This window comes from Arachis ipaensis, chromosome B09 (genome assembly GCF_000816755.2).
Source record: "Arachis ipaensis cultivar K30076 chromosome B09, Araip1.1, whole genome shotgun sequence".
In the NCBI taxonomy this organism is placed as follows: domain Eukaryota; kingdom Viridiplantae; phylum Streptophyta; class Magnoliopsida; order Fabales; family Fabaceae; genus Arachis; species Arachis ipaensis.
Window position 1 is genome coordinate 130,611,140 of NC_029793.2, and position 23,767 is coordinate 130,634,906.

Genomic DNA, 23,767 nt, shown 5'->3' on the forward strand with positions numbered 1-23,767 from the left:
TATGTCTTCAAGCTTTCAATCGAAGGAGTCTATGAGGTAGCGTTTGTTTGCAGAAACTGAAACTGAGACTGAGACTGGGGGACAAGAATTTAGTATTATGTTTGTTAAGTTAGAGACTGGCACTTAAATTTGTAGCTCTATCTCCAAAATTTCAGTACCTCCAAAAAGTATGGACATTGGAGACTGAAATTTTTAAAGATAGAGACTGATGCACCACTATTTTGTGGTATATTTTGTGTGGAATTGAGTGAATTTTATCCATTATTCTCACGCTTATTAATATAATTCGCATGTTTTATATTTTCCTTCCTAATTCTCTGCTACAATTGAAAACATGCTTCTTTGGCCTTAAATTTGCTAATTTTAATTCTCTCTTATTACTATTCGATGTCGTCATATGTGTGTTAAGTGTTTTCAGGGTTTATAGGGCAGGAATGACTTAGAGGATGGAAAAGAAGCCTGAAAAAGTGGAAGGAACACAAGAAAACAAGTATTTCAGAATATGGTAGCGACGCGCACGCGTGTACGACGCGTATGCGTGACTGGTGCAGTAGACATACGACGCTCACGCATGGCTGACACGTACGCGTGATTGAGCCAATGTCTAAATGACGCACAGGCGTAGGCGTCAGTCCAGCGACGCGTACACGTGACGAACATCACGTGCTGCAATTTACAGAAAACGCTGGGGCGATTTCTGGGCTGCCTTGGACCTAGTTTCAGACCCGAAAATACTAATTAGAGGTTGCAGAGTGAAGATTGAAGGGGAAAATGATTCATTCATACAATTTTAGGTTTTAGATGTAGTTTTCTAGAGAGAGTGGCTCTCTCCTCTCTCTAGGTTTTAGGGCTTCTTCTTCCAATTTCTCCTTAGGTTCAGGTTCAATCTTCCTTTAATGTAGTTTTTGTCTTATTTTTATTTGTTCTAGCACTTTAGTTATTTACTTCTCTCATTGATTCCTTTTATTTTGCTAATTTAGTTTATGAGTTCATGTGTTACTCTCAATTTTCATTATTGCAATTTATGTTTCACGTTTCTTATTGTTCAATTGCTTTGTTATTGTTATTTCTTTGCTTTGGTTAGTCTTAGATTTTGCTATGTCTTGTTAGTTTTCTCTGTTTTTATTTTATGCCTTTCAAGTATTTGATAAAATGTTTGGTTGGATTTTAAATTAGATTTTATGTTCTTAACTTGGATTGATCAATTAGAGACTCTTGAGTTATCAAAATTTTTTTGTTAATTGGTGATTGAGACTTGTTGGTTGGCTTAGGCTTCACTAAATCTAGTCTTTGATTAGGACTTGTGAACTTAAGTTAATTTTGCTCACTTGACTTACCTTCAATTGTTAGAGGTTAACTAAGTGAAAGCAAAAGGCAATTACCATCACAATTGATGATGATAATGAGGATAAGAATTCTAATTCTCAATCCTTGCTAGGACTTTTCTTAGTTGTTATTTTATTTCCTTGTTATTTACTTTCTTATCCTTATTCCAAAACCCAAAAATATACTTTCCCATAATCAATAATAACTACACTTCCCTGCAATTCCTTGAGAGACGACCCGAGATTTAAATACTTCGGTTAATTTTATTAGGTTTGCTTAAGTGACAAACAATTTAAATATTGATTGAGATTTAATTGTCAGTTTAGAACTATACTTGCAACGCGACATTTTTGTGAAAAATCTTTACTGACATTTTTCTTCTGTCAAATTTTTGGCGCCGTTGCCGGGGAGTTGCAAATGTGTGCCTTATTATTGGTTATTGTGAATATTGTGAATATATTTGCATTTTGTTTCTTTGTTAGTTGTTTCTAGTTTTAGGAGTTTATTTTCGTTATTTCTTATTAGTTTTTATTTTTATTTTCTCTCGTTACTTTGAATTCTCACCCCTTTGGCTATGAGTGTGGTTACAATAATGTTGTAAGAAGTGGAGACTACAATAAAGGCTTGCATCAAGGATGGGACAATCAAAGATGGGAGGAGTCACAAGGATTTGATCAACCCTCTTGGAAATAACCTCCTCCAATGTACTATGAGCAACAACCATTCTATGATGCATACCAAGACAATGGTTATGGTGGACCTATTCGTGACAATTAACAACCACCACCATATACCTATGAACCCCCTCCTCATCAATATAGCCCTCAACCACCATACTCACAAGCCCCATACCACCAAACACTTTCATATGATCCTAACCCATATCCACCATACCAACCATCTTATGAGCCAAATGAACCATACATAGAGCCACCCACCTTCCAACACAACTACTCCCAAGAATCACCACCTCAATATACACCACATCCAATGTATGCGAGCTTTCAACCACAATATGATCCTAATTATGTTAGCCAAGCGGAACAAGAGCAACAGAATCATTTTAAGGAAACAATGGATCGACTTCAAGCAACTATCATCAAATGGAGCGAGAGGAAAGCCAAAAAGCACACGAAGCTCTCATGGCTAACAAATCTCAACTTGAGAACAATGGACTGGAGTGCTTTGTGCAACAAGTGGAAAAGATGGAGAGTGTTGAACCGCCACACAGTTATCATGATGACCCACCTCCCTATCATGAACCTTTCCTCCCAAGTAATGAACCCTCATATCCACTCCAATCTCCAATGGATGACACTCTTGGTGTTCTTCTTCAAGAGCAAAGAGAGATGCAGTGGACGACACTAGAGTTTATAGCTACCTTGACCGAGGTAGTAGATAATTTATCTTCACTATAATTTGACACTCAAGGAACTCTCATGTGGCTACATGTGGAGAATCTAATGAAGAGTGTAGCATGAAGGAGAGACTAGGAACGTCGGTGAAAAGTGAGGAATGTGACTTTGTACTGGAACAATTGGAGGAAGCCGTAATTGTTGAAGAGAAAGAAATGGTTGAAGACTTAGGAGATGCTTAACCACCATGGGAATCGAGAGTTGTAGAGCATTCCTCCAAGAAGCTTGAAATTAATGTTGAGGAGGGTAGTGCATAACCTCCAAGGCATATTCCCTATGAAGAATTGGATGGAATAGATCAAGAGGCAAGTTCCCTTGGTGATGATGATCATGCATCAAGCCCTCCTAATGATGAATTTGTATCCCCAAATGAACTCCTTGAGTTTGAAGAACCTTCTCTGATTGAGCTGGAGAATGATGTGGAAGTGGAAGTCCTTCGGCAAGGTTGGACGGGAGTTGAATATGCTTTGTCAAGATCATTGGAGATCTCTCTACCTAGGTTGTCGTCTACTCCTTCATTTGAGTGGGTAAAACTTATCTCTATTCGCTTTACTGGCCCACTTGAGTATGGTATTCTTGAAACAGATGGCCAACTTAGGAGGCTTTGTGGAATGAAGCGTAAGAGACAGATGTTTAGTGGTTGGAGTTGCAAACCAAGGCTCATCAAGGTTGAGATTTCAAGAGCTAGATGCAAAGGCTTGACTGGTGATAATTTAGTTGGATATAAGAGAATAGTTTGGTACTTCATTGAGAATTCGAATTGCTTGCCACCCGGTTGGAACAATGATGATCAGCATAGAGACGGGTGTGAAAACAAGATTTAGGATCCCGGCATACAAGAGAATCAACTTTGGGAGCTTCTATGCTTGTGAAGAACTTCATCAAGGCTTGATGAATTCACTTGGAAATGTCGGAGTTTATTAGAAGTCCAAGCATTGGTGGAAGTTTCAAGATGAGTTCAAGCACAAGCCACCATGACAACGGGCTCACCAAATGTCCAACTTAAGGACTTTAACTAAAAGTGCTAAGTGGGAGACACCCCACTATGGTAAATTCTTTATAATTTCCCTTTTGTTTATATTAGTAATAAGTTAAATTCTCATTTTTAGTTATGTTTATTTAGTTTAATTTATGGTTTAGTTGTTTAATAATTTCTGGCATTGATATAAAAAATACAACGCGTGCGCATGGCAGATGCGCACGCGTGGAACCCATAAAATGGATCATGCGAAAACGGTGCTGGGATGATGCGAGCGCGCGGCCTGGACAGAGAGTTGTGCCAAGATCGCGCTGGCGGGGTGCTAGGGCATAGCCAACCCCACGCGTGCACATCACTGACGCGTACACGTCACCTGCGTTTTTTGCCTTCCATGCGTAGGCATGGACGACACATGCGCGTCGATACCAAAATTTTGATGGTCCAATACTTCAAACAGAGAGTTGGGATGCCATTGTGCGAGTGTTGTGCGCGGAGCACAATTCACTTCCACGCGTACGCGTGACTGACGCATACGCGTCACTTCCTTATTCTGCAACCCACGCGTACGCGTGGGCGACGCTTATGAATCGCATCCTGTTTTTCATTTCTTCCTCCTTTCTTCTCTCCTTTCTCCTTCTTTCTTCTTCCTTTCTTACATTCTTATTCTCTCACTTTTCAAAAGTTCACTTATCATTTTACTTATCTTTCACTGTCTTTTACAAATTGCATTTGCATACTATCATTCATTGCACCTTCACTTTGTGCATGTTTTTATTTTCTTTTATAAGTTTGCTAATTTTTCATTGGTATTAAATTTTCTTACTCAACTATTGCATATTTCTTGCATTATTTTGGGTGCTTCTTGACTTGTTTAGTATTTATTCCACTTGCCCCTTTGCTTATATTATTTTCTCACTTGCATGTTGTAGCTACCATATAGTTGAGAACCTTATTATTTGGCAATAGCCCACCTATATTTTATTTCTTTTCATATCTTTGTTTGTGGGTTATTTTTCTTCCTTTTTCCCTTCTTTCAGGATGGCCACCAAAAAGAGAAAGGAAAAACTTCTAAATGGGACAACAGACAAGTCCATTTGCACAATCTGTTCAAAAAACTTGTCAGTTGTAGCCACCCGTCCACTTGCACATCTTTGCATGCACTGAGGACGGTGCAATCTTTAAGTGTGGGGAGGTCGATACCGACTTTCATTGGTTAGTTACTTTCTTTTCAACACCAATGTTTAGTTTTCTTTGTTACTGAGTTTCTGCATTGCATGATCAGTTGCATGGTAGTTAGTTGCTTGCATTTATGTCTTACTTGGTTGAAATGATCATTTCTTTTCCAAGAAACTATTTTATAGCATCTCACTAATTTGAGTTAAAAAAATTTTGTTGAACTTGCTTGAAGAATTTATTTTGGAACATGGTTTAAAGCTCGAACAAATAAAACCAGTGAGATTTTGAACCCATTTGATTGGTTGTATTTTATCAACCAATATTTTATTTTGGTGTGTATTGTTCTCTCTAAAATTGTGATCTATATCTTGCTTGATTCTATATTTCTATGGTTTGATGTATGCATACACTTATATGATTGAGGCCATTGTTCACTATAGCTCACATACCCATATGGCCTTACCCTTTTCATTATCCTTTGCAACCCAATGTAGAGCCTATTTTACCCCATTTGTTCTTTACTTTAACTCATCACTAACTCTAAGCGGAAAACAATAATGTCCTTAAATTTGAATCCTTGGTTAGCCTAGACTAGTGAGAGTGCTCCTAAATTAAGTGTGGAGAAATTGGGTTTGGAAATGTTTGGTTTGGAAATTGGGTATTGTATCTTTTTATGAGAATGTGAAAAGAATGTTGAGGACATGTTGATGCATTCAATACCTTAATCATATGCATTAAGAAAAACAAAATAAAATAAAATAAAAAGAAAAAAAAAAGAGAAAAAGAAAAGAAAAAATGAGCAAATAATAAACGGGGACAAAATACCTCAAAGTAAATGGTGGTAGCAATGCATATGAGTTGTACTCAAATTTGGATGCATGAATATGTGACAAAACATAGTTAAGGGGTGGTTAGGTTTTATATTCTGATTACATAGATTGTCTAAGTTAGGTGGAAAGTTTAGGTTAATTAAGGATTCAGATTTTAGTCCACTTAACCAAATACATTCCTACCTTGACCCTAACCCCATTATAACCCTTGAAAAGACCTCTTGATATGTGTATTTGTGCATTAAACTTTGTTGATTGGTAGAAGAAGAGCAAGTCTTAGAAAGCAAGCTTAGTAGAGAATCGAGAGAATCGACCCTTAAACACCAGAGTGAATAGAGTATATACACTTCCAGTGAGGATTCGATGCTCGATTATTTGTTCCCGACTTTCATGAGCTATCTTCTTTGCAAGTCTATTTGAACTTTATTTTGAGATTTGAATTAGTGGAATCCAGTTTATGTTTATTCTTGGAGAATTTGTTTACTTTTAACTAAGTAGATAGAAACATTTAGCATGTAGCTGCATTCATATAGATAGGTCGCATTTCATAAATCCTACCATCCATCTTCACTCTTCGGGTTCTCTTGAGCTTAGCATGAGGACATGCTAATGTTTAAGTGTGGGGAGATTTGATGCACCACTATTTTGTGGTAAATTTTGTGCTGAATTGAGTGGATTTTATCCATTATTCTGACACTTATTAATATAATTTGCATGTTTTATATTTTCCTTCCTAATTCTGTGCTACGATTGAAAACATGCTTCTTTGGCCTTAAATTTGCTAATTTTAATTCTCTCTTATTACCATTCGATGCCGTGATATGTGTGTTAAGTGTTTTCAGGGTTTATAGGGCAGGAATGGCTTAGAGGATGGAAAAGAAGCATGCAAAAGTGGAAGGAACACATGAAAATAAGTATTTCAGAATCTGGTAGCAACGCGCACGCGTGTACGACGTGTACGCGTGACTGGTGCATTAGACATACGACGCGCACGCGTGGCTGACGCCTACGCGTGGCTGACGCCTACGCGTGGCCAGTGAGAAGTCCAGCGACACGTACGCGTGGCCGACGCGTACGCGTGACAAGCGTCACGTCCTGCAATTTACAAAAAATATTGGGGGCGATTTCTGGGCTACCTTGGACCCAGTTTTAGGCCCGAAAATACTGATTAGAGGCTGCATAGTGAAGCTGGAAGGGGAAAATGATTCATTCATACTTTTATTCATACAATTTTAGGTTTTAGATGTAGTTTTCTTAAGTTCAGGTTCAATCTTCCTTTAATGTAGTTTTTGTCTTACTTTTATTTGTTCTAGTACTTTAGTTATTTACTTCTTTTATTGATTCCTTTATTTTGCTAATTTAGTTTATGAGTTCATGTGTTACTCTCAATTTTCATTAATGCAATTTATGTTTCACGTTTCTTATTGTTCAATTGCTTTGTTATTGTTATTTCTTTACTTTGGTTAGTCTTAGATTTTGCTATGTCTTGTTAGTTTTCTCTGTTTTTATTTTATGCCTTCCAAGTGTTTGATAAAATGTTTGGTTGGATTTTAAATTAAATTTTTATGTTCTTAACTTGGATTGATCAATTAGAGACTCTTGAATTATCAAAATTCTTTTGTTGATTGGTGATTGAGACTTGCTGGTTGGCTTAGGCTTCATTAAATCTAGTCTTTGATTAGGACTTGTGAACTTAAGTTAATTTTGCTCACTTGACTTACCTTCAATTGTTAGAGGTTAACTAAGTGAAAGCAAAAGGCAATTACCATCACAATTGATGATGATAATGAGGATAGGAATTCCAATTCTCAATCCTTGCTAGGACTTTTCTTAGTTGTTATTTTATTTCCTTGTTATTTACTTTCTTATTTCTTATTCCAAAACCCAAAAATATACTTTCCCATAACCAAAAATAAATACACTTCCGTGCAATTCCTTGAGAGACGACCTGAGGTTTAAATACTTCGGTTAATTTTATTGGGTTTGCTTAAGTGACAAACAATTTAAATATTGATTAAGGTTTAATTATCGGTTTAGAACTATACTTGCAACGCAACATTTTTGTGAAAAATCTTTACCGACATTTTCCCTCCGTCAGAGACAGAAACTTTAATAATATTTTGTACCCAAAATACCTTATTCTAATTAATTAATTTCAACTTTACCCTTTCGTCAAATCAGATTAGGACTTCAGTCAAATAAATCAACTTGTCTAAATAAAATTATTTAATAGCTAATCAAAACAATTTTTTCTTGCGGATTTCAGATTGAGTAGCTAGTCAAAACATCGATCAAGAAATAGTAACACAACACAAGATTGAATCAACTTGTCCAACTAAAATTATTTATAGCTAATCAAAACAAATTTTCTTTCAAATTTCAGATTGAATAGCTAGTCAAAATAGCGATCAAGAAATAGTAATATAACACCAAATTATACTTAATCTTGTCAATCGGACAGATCAATTTGAGAGAATACATTCCCAATTCAAGATTACACACTAATGTGCACTAATTTTGATAAGAAAAAAGAGTGATAATAGGAACATAATTATGATAAATAGTTCTCAAGTCATCTTCTTTGTTTTTTTACATAGTAATTATCATAAATAAATTTATAAAATTAACAATCACAAATTCACAAATCAGCAATTAACAAGCACAAATAAGGTAAAAAAAATTTATATAATATGCAAACGATGGAATCAACACTCAGCAATCACAAATTTCCAAATCTTAAAAAAAAAAAAAGATGATACAAAAATCAGAAATATAAAGCAAATGAGGGCAAATCAGAACTCAGAAATCACAACTTCCGAAATTTTCAACAATTGATGAAGTGCAAATCAGCAATTTTAAGTAAATCAGGGCAAATCTCAAATCAGAAAATGAGGGTTTTACACATTTTCATCCATACGAGGCCAAATCAAAAAATGAGGGATTCACAAATCAGAAAATGAGGGAATCAAAAATGCCATACAAAATTATCAACTTTGAACTTCACAAAATTAACAAGCAAATAAGGTAAATTGACAGAAGATACCAGGTCCATTGACAGAGAAACAGTAGAGACCAGAGGCACAGCTCCGAGACGGTGGCAAACGACAGCAACGTCACAAACCTTGGGGAGCAACTGGCTCCACAAAGATGAACCGATGGAGAATTGGAGACGTGCCGTCGTCGTTCGGATCCTTGGAGGTGCTACCGGCAGCGGGTCAGACTAGAGGATTCCTTCACGGGAAAGCAGAGGAGAAAGGGTAGAGGAGAGGAAAAAGGGGGTTAGAGTTGCATGCTGAGAAAAATAAAATTGGATTTGGAGGTTAGGATTGTTAATTAAAATTAAAGGCATTTTTGTAATTTTAAATATTTAGTCTCAACTTTTATTTTAAACCAAACGGGATACTGAGACATAAATCAGTCTTGTACACTTCTACATCAAATACAATACTAATACTTATTTCTATCTTTGTCTCTTAGTCTTTGTCTTTTTGTCTCTTTGTCTTTGTCTTTTAGTCTCTATCTCGCAAACAAACGCTACCTGAGTGAACCCAACATTAAGTGCATCCTAAATTCCTAATAACGAGAATCATGCTGGGACATATTCTTCTTCTAGCACCAAAGACACGAGCTTTGATATCGATACTCGATCCTATAAACCTCTTGAGAAAAAAATCCAGTGTGTAATAATGCACATTAATAGTTATCAAAATAAAATATATAATGCATATTAAAAATATATAAAATCATTTATATAAAGATAAAGTATTAAATTGGTTTCCTACCTTTGGACGTAATCATGTTTTGGTCGTTAAGGTTTAAAGTGTCTTATTTAAATCAAAAAAAAATTCATTTAACTTCAATATTCCCATCGTGAGGTCAAAATTAAATAATTAACGAAGTATCCTACATAAGATCGATAATATGAAAAATAAGTACAAGCTCCAGAAACACAAAATCAACCATGCATGCATCAATATATCTTAAAGGAAAAACAACCATTTGTACCCATAAACTTTACGAATGCTGATAAAAATACTCATTAAAAAAGGAAACTAACGTTGTATCCATTAAAGATGGATTCCGTACGACAAAAGTACCAAAATCCTAAATTTATGTTGACTTTTTAATAAAATTCTAGAATTATCCCCACTATTATCTTTAACATCAACTCTCAACCATCTCTTCTTTCCCACTCAAACTTTTACATCCCTCCATTACCACCACCTTAACCACCTTCTTTTTTCTCTGCTACTCCACCACTGCTACATGACGGCATTTCCATCTTCATGAACCCATCTCCAAGAAACTTGATCACCGACACAACCTCTCCAACCGGATCCCTCTCCTCCTTTCTCTCCCCCTCTTTCCCAAACCCCGCGTCATCTTCGTCACGATCAACGCCACGCACCTCCATTGCTGTTGTGGTTATTATCGGAGTCATTTTCTGTAACAGCCCAGACCACCCGCTAGCACGATATTGTCCGCTTTGGCACACAAGGCCTCACGGTTTTGCCTTTGACGATAGGGATGCTAGCCGAAGCCCCCCACACTCACTCGTCAAAACGCGTCATGCTAGGGAGAGGTATCCACACCCTTATAAGGCATGCTTCGTTCCCCTCCCCAACCGATGTGGGCCTTACAATCCATCCTCCTAAGGGAGCCCAGCGCCCTCGCTGGCACATCGATCCGGGTTCTGGCTCTGATACCATAATGTAACACCCTACCATACAAAGTCTTATGCTTAAGTCATAATTCAGAGATGGCAAGGTATTACGACCTCTAAAACAAAAATTTAGTACGTATAGTAGTATGAATAATTGATTATAACTAGGAGCCTTTGTAGAAAAAGGGGGTAAACAAAAACCGTAACTCGAACGGGCAACACTCCGATCGACAACGTAACGAACCGGGATAAGCTAACGCGAGATCATATATATAAAGAGTGTCAAAAACAAGAATATCAAGACTCAAAACCCGGCTGCGAAGAGAACCGGTCCGAGCATAGCAATATATACATATTATAAAATAAGGAAACCCCAAAGGAAACCCAAAGGGACACAAATACAGAAAACCTATTCTCCAAAAAGGGTGTGGATACCTCTCCCTAGCATGACGCGTTTTGACGAGTGAGTGTGGGGGGCTTCGGCTAGCATCCCTATCGTCAAAGGCAAAACCGTGAGGCCTTGTGTGCCAAAGCGGACAATATCGTGCTAGCGGGTGGTCTGGGCTGTTACATTTTCTGACTTGACAAGTATCCTAACATAGATATGATTGGCGATTTCTAAGAGAATTTGAACAATGAATACACTCAATTGGTTCAATTTGGGTATAGATAAAAAGTAAATAAATTATTAGTTACAGGAGATTTGTTCAACTTCGTTAATTATATAATAAATTTGTAATTTATACTGTTGTATATATAGAAAATTTTTTCATGGAGTCCATGAGCTTGAAGTGGACCTAGGAGGAATTGAATCGCACCACAGGAAGGGACCTTGCGCACTGGATCTCGGTTCAGTCTCGCTTCTGGAGCTTCTCCATCTTGTGGCGGCATTAGACGGGGTCTTGGCCGGAGAGGCATTGCGGCATTTCTGTGCAACGGCGCTGCTGGAGCTTGAATCCGGTGGCTCTAAACTTTGAACTTGCCACTGTGCCAAGGTATAGGTGATCTATGCATGGGCTTGAGACAGTGCTGAGACTGCCGCAGAGTTTGGGTGGCTGCAATTGAAGGTGGTAGCGTTGCGTGGGAACGGATGGATTGCCTGGTTGCCTTGTTGTCGTCTTTGTCATCGTCAGCGTGGAAAGATGGCAGCAGTGGTGGTTAGTGGAGTAATAGAGAATAGAGGGTGGTTAAGGTAATGGCAATCAAAGTATGTGAGATTTGGAAAAGAAGAGAGGAAGAGTTGAAGATAAAGGATAGGGTAATTCTAGAATTTTATTAAAAAGTCAACATAAATTTAAGATTTGGGTACTTTTCTCGTACGAAATCCATCTTTGATGGATACAAAGTTAGTTTCCTTTTTTAATGGGTATTTTTGTTAACGTTCATAAAATTTATGAGTACAAATGGTTGTTTTTCCTATCTTAAATGGTGCATATTCATGCGTGTAACTGCAGGGAAGAATGCGCATCTAAATGCCCAGTGGCTATAATAATATCCAGGAGCCGGTGAGAGAAATATGCTTTAGCCTTGGGTTGAGGGAATACATATCATTTGGATTGCATGCTTCACCATTATTACCTGAATAAAGATCGAAATTAGATAACAAGCTCGAAGCTATATACGGCCTTATTATGCAATTTGGGCCATACGATAATGATCTATGTTAGGAACAGCACATGCTGGAAGTCCGAAAGTGTATAGGAAAATTTGCAGTGTGCTATTCCTTTCTTGTTGTATAACATGAAATCATACAGGATTTGAATATTCAACCAATTATTCAAGAACAACATTTTCATATTGCAGAAATAGATTTTTTATAAAAGCATAACAGACATATAATTTGCTGTATAAATCATAATGGAATCAAGCAAACATTCAGGACTAACCTTATGTATAAATAGAGTACTCCTTTGTTTAGCACTCATATCATAGGATCAACCATACAAAGTATACATCTCCTGTTAAGTGCCTATATCTGAAAGAAATACCACAACAATACAAATATATTTTTAACACCAAATTAAGTCAGATGTGAGTGAGCCAAGAGGAAGGAGTAGAGACTTGCAGTTGCAGGTTCAAAGTTAGTTTACAGTAATGCCCCTTCTCCGGTAGAAAACAACCAGTTTATGCACCGTAGCGCCACCCAAACTTCATTCACATCACCACCTTACCAAATAGAAAATCGACCATTCAAATATTTTATATTAAATCTGCACGGCTATAAACAGTGGAACAACAACAGTTGATTATAGAAAGTTGACCTGCGAGTATGGTAGGATAAAAAAATGAAAAATATATAGCTTTTCACATGCGAGCACGACATGACAGCGCAACGGCCCAATATTAAAAGTGGCTAGTTTTATGGACTGGGGAGTGGTGATTGGTGAATGAATTAACAATTCTGGATACAGTACTACTCTATTCAAGATCTCCCAGCGTTGACCAGACCTGAAACACAGTGCTTTCTATGCTACCAGGTATTGATTGACAAGAAGTTCTTGTTCTGATTTTCGTGCTCCATATGTTTTCTTTTATTTTCTCTTTTTTCTCTAGCATTTTCTATTTTATTGTGGCAGAATATCATCCTTTGGTAGCAGAGCTCCATTGATAATTTCTTCATGGTGATCATGACATGCACTAGTCTTTCCTTACCTGCTGCACCAAACTTTTCCGGCGACAGGTATGATTTCTGGGCAATTAAAATGAAACGCTTCCTAGTGCTAAGTGACTTATGGGAAATTGTGGAGAATGGTTTTGAAGTTCCAGCAGCAAACGCACAATTGAGCACGGCGCAACAACAAACTTTGAGAGAAAATTACTCTAAAGATGCAAAGGCTCTCTTCACCATCCAATCTGTACTTTCAGATGAAATTTTTCCCTGCATTAAGGATGCTACTACAGCCAAGGAAGCTTGGGAAAAATTGCAGCATCATTATGGAACAAAGGTCAAACTCGTTAAACTTCAAACTTTGAAAAGAGGTTTTATATGAATATGAAATTTCTTAAAAAAAAACTGTTAATGCTTGCTGTAATGCTTGAAGTTTGGTGTTTAATTTAACAAAAAAGGCTAAATAGTCAACTTTTGATTTAAAAGGTACAAAAGATAATAAATTTTGAGTATTTGGCATTTGCTTTAAAAGATAAGTTTAGTACCAACATAAAAGGCAAGAGAGAATTAGCCAAACTTGTTTAGTGCTGATTCTGTTAAAGATTTCTCTGCTAGAATATGTGAAATTATAAACTATACTAGATGAAATTATTTGGAGATCAGATACAATCTGTATTCTTTTATCCGCTAAATTTGAAAAAATAGTCGCTGCTATTGAGCATGAGCTTGTTTGTGCCTTAGAAGCACATGATGAGAAGAGAATTAATTGAAGAACTGAAAACTCTGTCACAGAAAGGGCATTTCATTTCAGTCTAAACATAAGCAAAGAAAGAAGAACTAGGCTAAACATAAAAATTCAGAATAAAGGAGAATTCCTGTATGTGCCATATGTAAAAGAACAAATTAAATCATTTAGCAAATGAATGTTGATTAGTTGGTAAGAAGCCAAATACAAAATTGCTTATGTGCACACTAAAATCAACCAGCATAATCCATCACTATGTACTTGTATATAAATACATGTGTTGTTTAACTCATTTTTAATGTATATTTTGTATTCCAACAGAAAGTGGTGGAGGATTACGATCCACGGTATGCACCATTATATGAGGCATTGCGCACTGGTAATTGGGATGCAACTCTGAAATTTATTCAGAACCATCCGCAACCGGCGGAAGCAGTGAAGGCGAAAATTTCGCACGAGGGGAAGAGACCTCTTCACGTGGCAGCTCTATTCGGGCACCACCACATCCTGGAGAGGTTGTTGCCGTTAATGTCAACGGAGGATGTTAAACTGACAGACAATCACGGCTTCACGGCTCTTCATGAAGCTACTTACGGTAGAGACGTGAGAGTGGCACAATGCCTTGTCCAACGCAACAGGGAATTGCTTACAATTCCTTCAAACGATCATTGGATTCCTCTCACACGTGCTCTTAGCGTTGGTAACAAGGAAACTGCTGCCTACCTTTTTCGCGAAACTCCAGCGGAAGAATTAGCACCTGAAAAGGGAATCAATGGGGTTAGCGTTCTCAGCATGTGTTTTTCCTCTCAGATATTATTAGGTAATCACTGCATACATACATACATACATACATACATACATGATATTCTCTATTAACAATTCATATACCTCAATCCAAGCATAATGTTTAATCAGATGAGGCTCTAAAGTTACTGCGTAATTACCCAAAGTTAGTAACAGCAGGGGATGGTGGGTCAACATTTTTGGAAGCTTTGGCAAGTGTACCTTCTGCATTCCCTAGTGGGCGTCAACTCACATTCTGGGAAAGATGGATCTTGAGAAGTGAGTATATTTCCTTACCCTATATATTGATTGATTAATGAACCTTTTCAAAATCATTAAGTTTTTGTTGGGTGGCGGACTGACTGCTCTCTTCATTCTTAACGATAGGAAGACGAAATATATACAAAGTTGATGAATCAAACGTAACCTACAAGCACACTCGTGAGCTTCTACAGATTGCATGTGAACAACTATCTGAATTAAGAAAAGAAGAGCTTGAAAAAAGTCGAGCACGTCTGGCACTAATTCAAGCCGCCAAAATGGGGATCCCAGAGTTTATCAAGGAAGTGATAAAGAAGCACCCACACGTTTTCTGGGCAGGTGAAAATCCGAGAAATGCTATATTTGTCGGTGTTGAATATCGCCAAGTGAGTGTTTTTGATCTTATTCACGGTATGGTTTGGAAAAATGCACTTGCTGAAATGACGGACAGGAATAGCAACACTCTGCTTCACATGGCAGGAATGTTAGCTCCGAGCGCACAGCTTCATGATATCTCTGGTGCCGCTTTACAAATGCAAAGGGAATTACAGTGGTTCAAGGAAGTGGAGAGTATCACACCAGCTTCAAGGAAGGAGTCTTTAAACAATGACAAAAAAACTGCTCGACAATTGTTCACGGAAGAACACAAGGATTTGGGGAAACAAGGTGAGAAATGGATGAAAGGAACAGCCACTTATTTTAGTCTTGTAGCAGCTCTTGTAGCCACGGTGGTTTTTGCTGCCGCTTTTACGGTTCCAGGTGGTAATGACCAGATCACAGGTTACCCTATTTTCTCAAAGAAGAAGGCATTTTTGGTGTTTATATTCTCGGATGCAGTCTCACTCTTTTCTTCTGCAACCTCCATATTAATGTTCTTAGGCATTCTCACTTCTCGTTATGCTGAAGATGATTTTCTCACGGCATTACCTTTGAAGCTTATCGTAGGCCTTATGACTTTATTTATCTCTATGGCGTCGATGTTGGTAGCATTTTCTGCAGCTCTCTTTGTTATGCTTCATGGGAAACTATGGATTGTTATACCTGTAAGTTGTCTTGCTTTTGTTCCAATTCTTTCCTTCCTTTGGTTGCAGTGTCCACTTTTTCTTGAGATCACAGTGTCAACCTTTGGGCCAAGCATCTTTGATAGGAATGCTGATAAGCATTGGCTCACTCAATAATTCACTTGCAATGTGTTTTTGTATGTATAAGGTCTGTAATCTTTGGTAAATAATAGTTGAGAAATGTCAGAGTGCCATCATAATTTAGTTTTTTGCCATCATTTTTAGTTATTAATTTAATTTTTTATTTTAGTAATTTAATAACATACTTTAGTCTATATTTTTAAATATTAATGACTAATTAATAGTAAAAAAGAATAAATTTTGATCACCTTCTAATCATTACTGTATTAGTGATAATGGACTCGATAATTACACTTACGATGATGTATATGTACATCTTCTTTTAACCATTACAATCATGTATATGTAATTGTTATAGCAATTGCAATTAAACTCCCACACACAAAACCATTACAATCATGTATGTGTATATTCATGTATATGTATATGTTAGCTTTATGATATCTCTGTTGAATGATTTTTATATTTTGTTGAATTATAATTATATATAAAAATTAAAATTTAGTAAAAGAAACAAGTAATTAAAAACTTAGGATCAATGACCGATTTAGTCACTAAAAAGCCGAATTATTATCAACGACAAATTTGATCACCATTTAATGATTGATTTGGTTAGTGACCAATTTTATTTGGTGAGAATTTGGTAGTCATGATTGAAAATCATCCATCACTAATGATTATACTTTGTACTCTTCTTACTTTTTATGCGAGTCTAGCATTGAATAATATTCACAACAACAAAACAAATTAATAATCACATCTACTTAATATACTAAAACTAGGTTTTCTCCCACTAATAAAAGTGACGTATCGATCTCTCGTGACTCCGTTTTTTTTTTCAAAATTATTGCAATTTTCTCTATTTTAAATTATTTTATAAAAAATATCTTTATTATAATTATATTATAATTAATATTTAATGAATAATATATAATTATACTAATTTAAGAACATATCTTCATTATAATTATATCAAATCAATATTTAATGTATTATTAAACTACTTATCAATTATCAATTAAAAATACTTTTAATCATTTTAATAATAATAATAATAATAATAATAATAATAACTTGAAAAATTCGTATATAAACTATTTCAATTACCCATCTATTATTATTAAAATTCTCTATGTTCCAAAATATAAGTCTTGAAAAACACGACATGGCACGGGCTATTAGTGTAGAGTTGTTTAGGTTTATTTAGAAAGATATAATAGAATTTATATTTCTAAATTTCAGGACATATATTTATATTTCAATATGTGTATATTAGGTATAATATTCTTATTCATTGTCCGGGATTTCTCTGATCATGATTGAAGATAATGATTCTAATCATGATATGATAAAATTATATAATTTTAACAAAATTAATATATGATGTGTAATTACTGTATATAATAAAAAATTATCTTAATAATAAGTAATTTACATATTTATTTTTGTTTTACTAAAGTCTATATATAGTGTTTTTCTGTGGTACATGAATCTAAATTTGAGAGTCAACTCATAATTTTATATATAATTTTTTTTACTACTTCATAGAATAAGAATGTATTCTTCGTTTTTTATCGAAGTTGATCCTTTTAAGGTACAATTTATAATTTTTTATAATATTTTTTATATACTCATTCTATTATATTATTCTTTTGATCATTTATTAATTGTTGTTACTCTAAGTTATTCTTATCGTCTAATGTTCCAGTTCGATTGTCTTTTGCCACAATCATTTACAATATATCATATCCATGAAATACCTCATCGAGTTGTCTTCACTGATTCGGTTCCAACTACATGGATGTAAGCGTTCAAAGAAGGGGCAATAATCTCTACTTTACCGAATGATGGTTGGATCTACTCACCTATTATGACCAACCTAATGGAATGTGGTTAAAGTTAGCTTTCTTGGGAGGAGCTCGATTTTTTATTGAGAAATTGTTTCCACGAAACTTTGTAGGCCAAGTTCAAGTTCTATCCTCTCTATGCTTTTTACGTCTGGCCGAAAATCTTCGAAATGGAGCACATAATGAGATTGAATTCTCTCAGTTTAAGTTCAGTTTTGCTAAATTCGTGACAAACTCGGATATGCAATTTCAACGATTGGTAATATATTTAAATTTTCTTATTTTAAGCTTTTCGTTATTAGGATAATTTTATAAAATATTGTGATTTTTTTCAGAAATTATCGGCTTTCTTTTGCATGCATGCAATGCCATTGAGGGGAATAAGGGTTAGTTTGGTTTTTCAGTGTGGCAATTCTATACCTTACCGCATTGCATGGATAGCGGATGATGAACCTTATTTAACAAGAAGATGGTCTGAATTTGCACGAATTCTAAATGTTCAAACTTACGATGTTGTTTCAGTTGGTTGTCGTTACAAGAATGACTCTATTCTATACGTTACTAAGGACTAAAATAGATTCAATACTGTTTAAGTAATTTGGTTTTAATATTAGTATTTGATTAAATTAGTATTAAAAAATTTTAAATTATTGCCTCAATTTATATATTATGAGTATTTTTTGTAGATATGCTATTTTTAAATATTTTAATATAAATTTTTTTGCATCAGATATATTTAAGTTTTTTTTTCTTTGGATATATGTATCACATTTAATTCTTTATTTGTATTTTCATTATATTCGAAAAAAATCTCTACCTAAACATAAGAAATCGTTTACCTAAACACAATTTCTTTGCCGATAAAAACAGATTTTATCTAAAAAAAATAATGAAACATATATCTTTTGATGATATATACAAAGTGTAATAGAAATATAGTAAGTAGATATTATGTTATAATAATATCTTTAATTGCATTATAATTAGCTCATGAATAATGTATGATTATATTATTTTAGGAATGAATTTGTGTTTTGAATGATAATACAATTGTATATTTTTAAAAACTTTAAGGCTGTGAGTAAATAAGTGATATAATAGAAAAATGCTTCTAAATATATATTCTTCATATATTAATATACGCATGCATGTCACCTCCGTATTTACTTTTTAGATCGATCAATTTTTATTAAGCGTAACAAGTGTAATAACCCGTGCCATGCACGCGATAAAATTGAAATTATAATTTTAAATTATTCTATTAAAATTAATTTGAATTGTAATAATTTAATTAATAAAAAAATAATATAATGTGCATTGTTCGTATTTTTTTAAATATAGTATTAAATAATTAATTGAGTTTTTTGTTATTCCTATATATTATTATATGGACATAAGATTAATTAATTAACAAATTAAATTTTTATTATGGAATTTTATTTTTCACTCAAATTTTTAATTATTAGTGATTTTATTTTTTATATTTACAGTAAATTTTGACTATAAAAAGAAAAAAAATAGTTTTGATTGTTTTCTATTTTATTTATTTACAGTCATAATTAAATTTGATATAATTATAGTAAGTCTCTATAATTATAGCAATATAAACCTGCTTCATATATAGCAATAATATTATACATATTTATATATCTCCTTTTTTATCTCTTTCCTACAAATTTTGGCATATAATTAATGTGGATAATATATAAAGCAAACACTCTCTAACCTAACCATTCAGTGATTCAACTCCCTCACCTACCCTCATAATTCTACCTTCCCCTCCTCCCTTGAAAAGTCACGTTATTGGGTAGCAATTCCCCTCATTTACTATGAGAAACCTAGCGGCTATTCAATTACTTGAAGAAGAAGCCCATCGCGTGTGCTCGCCATCACCGCCCCGTATTAGAACTGTTGTCATTGCGTCTTACTGCTCCGTCTCCGCATGCGCCCTTTCGCCATTCCGGAATAGTTATTTGTTCGGTTTTTCTTTCTTCATCTTACACTTTTGTCCTTCTTTTCGTTGTGTTTTTGCTTCTGTTGATGTACTGTTAGTTTTGGCTCATTTGAAAATAATTTGGTAAAGTGATCTTCATTTTGAAGGTCTAATGTTATTATTCTTTGTGTAATGCAAACAAAAATGGGAGTCTCAAATATAACATATAACTCTGTATTGATGATCAATGCTGATTTGAAAGAAGTTAAAAAATTCAGACAAAGGTTAAAATTTTTGTTGGTTTATTAAAATTACAGTTATATTGTAAGTATAGTTGTGTATGGTTGCATCTTCAATATTGTAACGCAAATTTAATTTTGTGTGAATAAAGAATAATGGCTATTGAGGCAGGGACACCAACACCGGTTGCACGCATTGAGAAAAGGGCTCCATATTCAAAGGAAGATGATTTTTTGAATAAGAATCCGTACAAACTAATTTCTGAGATTAGGGATCTTATAGGAATTTTTATATAACTTGATTACATTCTAAAATTTTCTTATGCCATATTTTTTTATGGAGTGTAATCATTTGGTGACACCGTTTTAATTGATTAAACTACTAAATTTCAGAAAACGGTTTGTGTGACCATTGGAATAGTGAAGGATTTTTTCTGGAAAAAGTCTTGGTGGTACAAGAGTTGCAATGTTTGTCCTTTGGCTATGAGAAAAGAAGGAGATGGTTACAATGTTCAAGGTGCAAAGCTTAATCACAGAATTTTACTCCAAGGTGTGCATTATTTTTAAAATAAACCTTATTCCAGTTTTTATTAAATGAGATTCGCGATAATATATTTTTTCTTTATTTATAGGTATTCACTAAATTTAAAGGTTGCTGATGAAGAATCCTATGCATCATTCATCGTGTATGAAACTGTTGGTAGTGAGTATTTAAATATTTCTGCTGCAGAGTTGAGGACAAAACATATAATGAGGGTACTAAAAAAATTTTGTATCTACTTAATATACTAAAACTAGATTTTTTTCCAACTAATAAAAGTGAGGTGCCGATTTCTCATAAATCCATTTTCCCGCCAAAATGAATGCACTATTTTCTCTTCTAAGTTTATTTTATAAAAGTATCTTTATTATAAGTATACTATAATTAGCATTTAAGTAATAATGCATAATTATACTAATTTAAAAAAATATATTTATTTTTAGAAAGTACTATTCTCATGTAATGAAAGCACTATTCTCTCTTCTAAAATTATTTTTAGAAAAATATCTTTATTATAATTATATTACAATTAGCATTTAATGAATAATGCATAATTATACTAATTTAAAAAAATATATTTATTTTTAGAAAGTACTATTCTCATGTAATGAAAGCACTATTCTCTCTTCTAAAATTATTTTTAGAAAAATATCTTTATTATAATTATATTACAATTAGCATTTAATGAATAATGCATAATTATACTAATTTAAAAAAAATATCTTAATTATAATTATATAAAAAATTAAGCATAAATTTATAATTCTAATTGCTATAAATATGATACTATCGTTTATAATGGTAAATTGATATTGCAATAATTAATTTTTATAATTATTTTTGTACTACTAAAGGTTATATATAGTGTTTCTTTGTGGTTAGTGAGTCTAAATCTAAGAATCAAAGCATTCTTTTTTCTAATCTGTTATTCTTCTTTGATTGGGCAATTGTTTCTAAGGAGCTTTGTAGGTCAAGTTCAAGTCTAATCCCCTCCATGTTTTCTAAGTTTGTTCAAAAATATTCGAAGTGGAGCATATAATGAGATTGAATTTCCTCAATTTAGGTTGAGTTTTGTAAAGTTCGTGCCAACCTTGAAGATGCAATTCAAAGATTGGTACTATATTTAAATTTTCTTCTCTTAAGCTTTTTGTATTAAAAATAATTTTATAACATATTGTGATTTTTTCAGAAACTACCGGCCTTCTGGTGTATTAATACAATGCCATTGAGGAGAATAAAAGTCAATTTAATTTGACAATTTTAACAATAAGATAGTCTGAATTTGTACGGAATCTAAGTGTTCGATCTTATGATGTTATTTCGGTTGGTTGTTATGAGAATGACTCTAATTTATACGTATCTAAGGATTATAATAGATTAAATATTATTCAAATAATTTAATTCTAATATTGGTAATTGATTAAATTAGTTTTAGAGAAATTTAAATTGTTGTCTCAATTTATATATTATGACTATTCTTTTTGGATATGTTATTTTTAAACTTTTTAATATGATTTTTTTTTTTAAGTTTGTTTTCTTTTTTGGATATATGTATCACCTTTTTTTGTACTTCAAATTAGTAATAGAATTATTAAGAGAAATGTAATTCATCAATAAATTAGAATGATTAAAAATTTTTTTGGTGACTAGAATGATTAAAAATTTAATTATATTGTGTGGATACAAGATTTATTAATTAAGATTAAGGCGCGAAAAAGAAAAAAAAGTCACAATATATGGTTTTGCTTTCTTGCCAATATATAAAAATACGTGAAAGAAAAAAATTTAAAATATCACATTTTAAAAAAATTGTTAATCATGCATATGAAAAGGGATTAGAGAATATGCATAGATATAAAAAATAAAAAATTATTACTCGATTGTAGAATAAAAAATAACCATATATATATATAAATAATCATAACAAAAAAATAATTAGCATATGTGACTTAAATTTTTATATGTACAATTAATATTCTATTTATTTTAATAAAATAATTTAAAATTATAATTTAAATTTTATCGGGTGCATGAACGGGTTATTACACTTGTTCAAATTAATAACGAGTATCAATCATTACACTTCCCATGAATAAATAAGAACACAATTCCAATATATACACTGAGAATATATGCACTTAATTTGATTTGTTGCCACCACAAATCTGTGCTTATTATTACATAATGAAAGTAACTGTACTCCATCAATCAGGGCCAACGCTTAACATTTCTATTAAAAATTCCTGGTCCATAAGTTGACATGATAATCTCAATAAGCAATGGAAACTGCAACCAAATGTAAAAAATAACTGGCACACAACCAAGAAAAGTTACAGGAATAACAATCCATGCCTGGCTTTTAAGCGTTAGAAAAAGTGCTGCACAAAATGCCAGCATCATGTTGGCTAGAGAAAAGAGCATAGTGGAAAGCCCTATGATCATTTTTGAAGGCAATGACTTGAGAAAATCATCCTCGGCATAGCGAGAATTGAGGAGTGCCAGGAATATGAGAAGAGAAGTTGTGGAACTGAAAAGTGATGTTGCATTTGATATCATAAATAACACAAATAAGCTTTTATGTAAGAAAATTGGATAACCCTTGATTTGGTCATTGCCACCAGGAACCGTGAAAGCAGCAGCAAATGTAATGGTGGCTACAAGAGCTGCTACAACACTACAAGATCCTGCATTTGCTTTGGTCCATTTCTCACCTTGTTTTAACAATTCCCTATGGTTTTCTGTGAATAAATCTCTAGGTGTCTTATTCTCCCTGTTCAAATATTCCTTCTTCATATGTGGTATGATACTCTCGACTTCCTGCATATGCATGAGTTGATTTTTTTTCATAATATTTTTACTTTTACCTCTATTTATTACCTAATTATAATGCTTATTTATTTAGACAACTGAATTTCATTAAACATTTAATAAATAAGAATAGGATAAACTATTAAAATTAGAGAAAGTTTAGGGCCAGCAATTTTTGTGTTTTATGGTCATCACTTAACCATCAAAAGAAAAGTGAGTGATCTCCCACCATTGGATATAATCTCACACTATTAAAAATACTATTGATGACCAATTATAGTTATAAAACACAAAAATTGCTAGCCCTAGCACTCCTCTTAAAATTATATTCGAAACTTGATGGTTCATATAACTGATAACGACAACTTTAGTAATGACAAATAAATTTAAAAAAAATTAAAAAATATAACAAAAATAATTAAATATTAAATATATATTTTTAAAAAAAAGTAATTTAGAAATCAAATTTGA

General features: G+C 33.6%; 2 protein-coding genes across 4 annotated transcripts in view; one reads left to right on the forward strand and one right to left on the reverse strand.

Moving 5' to 3' along the window:
- LOC107619656 (protein ACCELERATED CELL DEATH 6) lies at nt 12,616–16,051 on the forward strand. Of its 3 annotated transcripts, none has more exons than XM_016321949.2 (5): nt 12,616–12,866; nt 12,966–13,334; nt 14,064–14,562; nt 14,706–14,804; nt 14,913–16,051. In XM_016321949.2, the coding sequence occupies exons 2-5, from the start codon at nt 13,008–13,010 to the stop codon at nt 15,962–15,964; spliced, it is 1,977 nt and encodes a 658-aa protein (XP_016177435.1). In that variant the 5' UTR covers nt 12,616–12,866; nt 12,966–13,007; the 3' UTR covers nt 15,965–16,051. The 3 variants fall into 3 exon arrangements, with proteins under 3 accessions (XP_016177435.1, XP_016177434.1, XP_016177433.1); XM_016321948.2 differs by having other exon boundaries at nt 12,669–12,866; nt 12,943–13,334; nt 14,658–14,804; XM_016321947.2 differs by having other exon boundaries at nt 12,686–12,866; nt 14,658–14,804.
- LOC107619809 overlaps nt 22,551–23,767 on the reverse strand; it is a 16,386-nt gene continuing 15,169 nt past the window's right edge. Inside the window, exon 7 of the mRNA XM_016322088.2 lies at nt 22,551–23,305. Coding sequence (XP_016177574.1) covers nt 22,697–23,305 — 609 coding nt within the window. The 3' untranslated portion in view covers nt 22,551–22,696. The remainder of the gene's footprint in view (nt 23,306–23,767) is intronic.